The following is a 3,415-nucleotide window of genomic DNA, read 5'->3' as shown; positions in this document are numbered from 1 at the left end:
TTGGGTTTGGCTGCCCTGGCAGAGTGCGGCCGGGCTAGCTCCTTGTCCCTAGATCTCGCAGGTAAATCACTTATAAGATGGCACGGCACGGTCGGACAGGTCTGCGCCGCTCCGGGCAGCTCTTCCTCCCCTCGCTCAGGAAAATGATCTTTGCAAAGGGCTCATCTCTGAGCCCGTCAATGTTTGGGATTTACCCGACCGGTAAAGACCACGTGTTTTGTTTGCGTTGTAATTCCGCAGCTCCTTTGTGTAGGCAAATGCCTGTTTACTCCTCACGCGCCCAAAACGAGATAGGCAGGTACTTGCAAAATCCCCACTGGCGGCTGCCCGTGTCGATCGGGGATTTCAAAGGCGGCTGTTGCAACCTGTGCCCAGGAATGTGACCTAAATCTCGGGGTTGGGGCGCCGAACACGAGGGAAACCGGCCCATGCTGGGAGCATCTTGGTTATCCATGGATAAAGGGAGTCCCCGGAGGAGCCGGCGTTTCCCTCGGCAGCGGTACGCAGGCGGTGAGGCATTAGCCTGCGTATTAACGCGGAGAAAATCCGGGTGTTGCACAGGGAGGGAGGGAGGAGCATGGTGCTGCGTGGGGCCGGCGTTCCCTCGGGGACCGGAGCTGCGTGCGCCGAGGCGATGGATCCAAAACCCATCCTGTTCCTACTAAATCCAAGCAAAGGAAGTGCTCCCAAGGGACGCCGCGCTGGGTTTGCGGCTGCCTGGCGTTGGTCCGGTCAGTGGAGCAAGGCGGTGAGCGAGCAGCATCACTGTAGTGAAGGTTTTGGGGAGGAGAAAGACCAAAAGCGGATACCCTTGCCCAAAAAGTCGAGGTCTTTGGCAGCTCCTCGCCAGCAAACGTCCCGACGGCCCAAAAGGCGCGGGTGGGGTTGGCCCAAGCTGGAGTTGGGTTTTTCGGAGAGCTCCTTTCCCCTGGCTGCAGTTTTCGCCTGGTGTATGGAAGCAGCCGGAGGGTGGGAAGGCGTCTGGTCCAGCTTAGCTTCCCACCACCCTGGTGATCGGCGTTGGCAGGGGTGCAGAGCCGTCTGGGAAGCGGGTGCCTGAACGCTCAGCGTGTTGTGTGATCCTCCTGCAGGCGGGCCCATCTGCGGCTGTGTTTGGAGAAGCTGAAGGGGCTGGTACCGCTCGGACCTGAAGCCAACAGACACACCACCCTGAGTTTACTAACGAGAGCTAAATTGCACATCAAGGTGAGCGTGGGCTCGTTTGGTACCGCTCTGGGAGACACGGTAATTTGGGTTCCGGCCCCGTTAGGCAGATGCCGAGCTCGGCTTCGAGAGCGGCACCGCCATACGGGGCGCAGGGGTTTTGGGACATCTGGGTCCTCGAGCGGGACAAAGGTAACGGCCAGGTCGGGACGTTGCTTTGGGAATCCCACCGGAGGCTGATGCTGTTGTGGGGTGGTAGCACCCTTCCCGCGGTCGGCACAGCGAGTCCGTGCGATTCTCCTTATCAACGGGCTCGCAAAGGGCGGCCACGCACGCCGCCTACGCCGCAGCCATGCCCTGAGGCCTTAGGGACGAGCCCGGCTGCGGGATTGGAGGACAGCTTCCTTTCTCCTTTCTTTTCCAGAGAATTTTGTACTTCACTCTCTGCCCTTTAGACTTTGACTCAACAGGGCTCTCCTCGCTGGGTGTATTTAGAGCTCTGCGAGCTGAGAGATAACCGGGGCAGCACCAGCACTGGGCTGCGCTCGCCTCCCTCGTTATCAAAGGCTCTGAAAATACATAAATAGGATGGGGCCGGCTCCATAAACTGGAGGGGGACATGTCCTTTACGTGCCTTCTCCGGCAGCCTCGGGGCAGGTCCGGACCCCTCCATCCCTCGGCTGCCCCCTGCTTTGACGCCTTTTATCTGCACCCGCTCGATGTCCTGAGCGTGGGCCACCGCGTTGATGCCGGGGAGCCCCTCGGCTGTGGGATGCGGTGGCGTTCGGGTGGGGAGAGCGATGTTTCACGCGCGGCTGGGGAGCTCAGGGCGCCTTCTCTCCTTCGTCCTCCACAGAAGCTTGAAGACTACGACAGGAAAGCCGTACACCAAATAGACCAGCTGCAGCGGGAGCAGCGGCACCTGAAAAGGCAGCTGGAGAAGCTGGGGATAGAGAGGATAAGGATGGACAGCATCGGATCCACCGTTTCTTCGGAGCGCTCGGACTCGGATAGAGGTGAGACTCCTGCGCTCAGGGCAGAGCGGGGCCAGCTGGCGGGAGGGCTGCCCGGCCGCCTCATAACGCTAACGGTTCCTCTTGCAGAAGAGATCGACGTGGACGTGGAGAGCACGGACGACCTTCCTGCGGACCTCGACTGGAGCAGCAGCAGCCCGAGCGACTCAGACGAAAGAGGGAGCCTGCAGAGCGTCTGCAGCGACGAGGGCTATTCCAGCTCCGGCGTGAAGAGGTTGAAGTCGCAGAGCTGGACCGTCCCGCCATTCTCTTGCACGTCAAAAAAAATCTTAACATACCGCCCACCGAAATGAAGTTGAGCTTTTGCCGAAGGCCCAAAACACCGCGCAGGGCTGCGGGTGGCAAGCTGCTCCCCGGAGCGCACCTCCGCTCGCGTCCGCTGCCTTCTCTCCCCGTCCAAAACTCCTCCCTGCGAGACTGGGTGCTCCACCCGCATCTTGAAGCACCCGAGAATATCGCAGCGGTATCAGCAACCTCAAACGCCTGCCCCTGGGTTTTTTGGCTTGCTCTCACCGCCCGGTATTCCGGATGTACTCCGCATTCGCCCAGCAACATCACGTACCCGATAATCGGCGGCAGGGCCCAAAAGTCAAGTTTTTGGGTGAGGATCTGAAGGCAGAGCCGGCCTCTTGCGCAGTTTAGATCCCGGGAGAGAGCGGAGGCAAGTCAGCGCCAGGCACGCGGAGCGTTTTGGCTACGTCGCGTCTTGGACGGGCGCAGGGTTCACACCGCTGGCACATTAGTCGGGGGGCTCGTCTCCGCCGACTCTAAATATTCAGGGTAGCAGCGCAGCCGTACACACCCCAGCCCGGCCTCGTCCCGGAGCCGGAGCCTTCCTCGCCTGGGGAACGCCGCTGGGGGGGCTCCGCAGTCATCGCCTCGCCCAGCCTCGGGTCGGACGCCTTCACTCTGGGAAGTTTTCTGTCCTACCTAAACCCAAACGCTCCCTGTCCCCGTCCCGTGCAAGGTCCCACCTCCCGCGTCGCGGCTGCGCATCGCTGTTCTAGGCGAGGGCTCCTGGAATTTTTTTCACGCTTCTTGTCTCTGGGACAAATTTTTTCTACCTCGGAGAGATGAACAAAGATTTTCTCCATCCCTTTAGCACAAAAAACAAAGATGATGCCTCATTTGTTTTCCAGAAGCGATGCCCAGCCCCGTTCAAATCCGTCGCGCGACAGTTTAGCAATAACCCGGCGGCGAGGGGGAGGGGGGCAGCC

The 3,415-nt window shown here is 60.4% G+C and overlaps 1 protein-coding gene across 1 annotated transcript in view; it reads left to right on the top strand.

Moving 5' to 3' along the window:
- MXD1 (MAX dimerization protein 1) overlaps positions 1–3,399 on the top strand; it is an 8,921-nt gene extending 5,522 nt beyond the window's left edge. Inside the window, exons 3-5 of the mRNA XM_035898891.1 lie at positions 1,092–1,206; positions 2,021–2,180; positions 2,268–3,399. Coding sequence (XP_035754784.1) covers positions 1,092–1,206; positions 2,021–2,180; positions 2,268–2,491 — 499 coding nt within the window. The 3' untranslated portion in view covers positions 2,492–3,399. The remainder of the gene's footprint in view (positions 1–1,091; positions 1,207–2,020; positions 2,181–2,267) is intronic.
- Positions 3,400–3,415: the final 16 nt, after the last annotated feature.

This window comes from Egretta garzetta, unplaced genomic scaffold (genome assembly GCF_000687185.1).
Source record: "Egretta garzetta isolate BGI_Z169 unplaced genomic scaffold, ASM68718v1 scaffold238, whole genome shotgun sequence".
NCBI lineage: Eukaryota > Metazoa > Chordata > Aves > Pelecaniformes > Ardeidae > Egretta > Egretta garzetta.
Note: the sequence above shows the minus strand (reverse complement) of the source record. Positions and strands in the feature narration are given on the sequence as shown.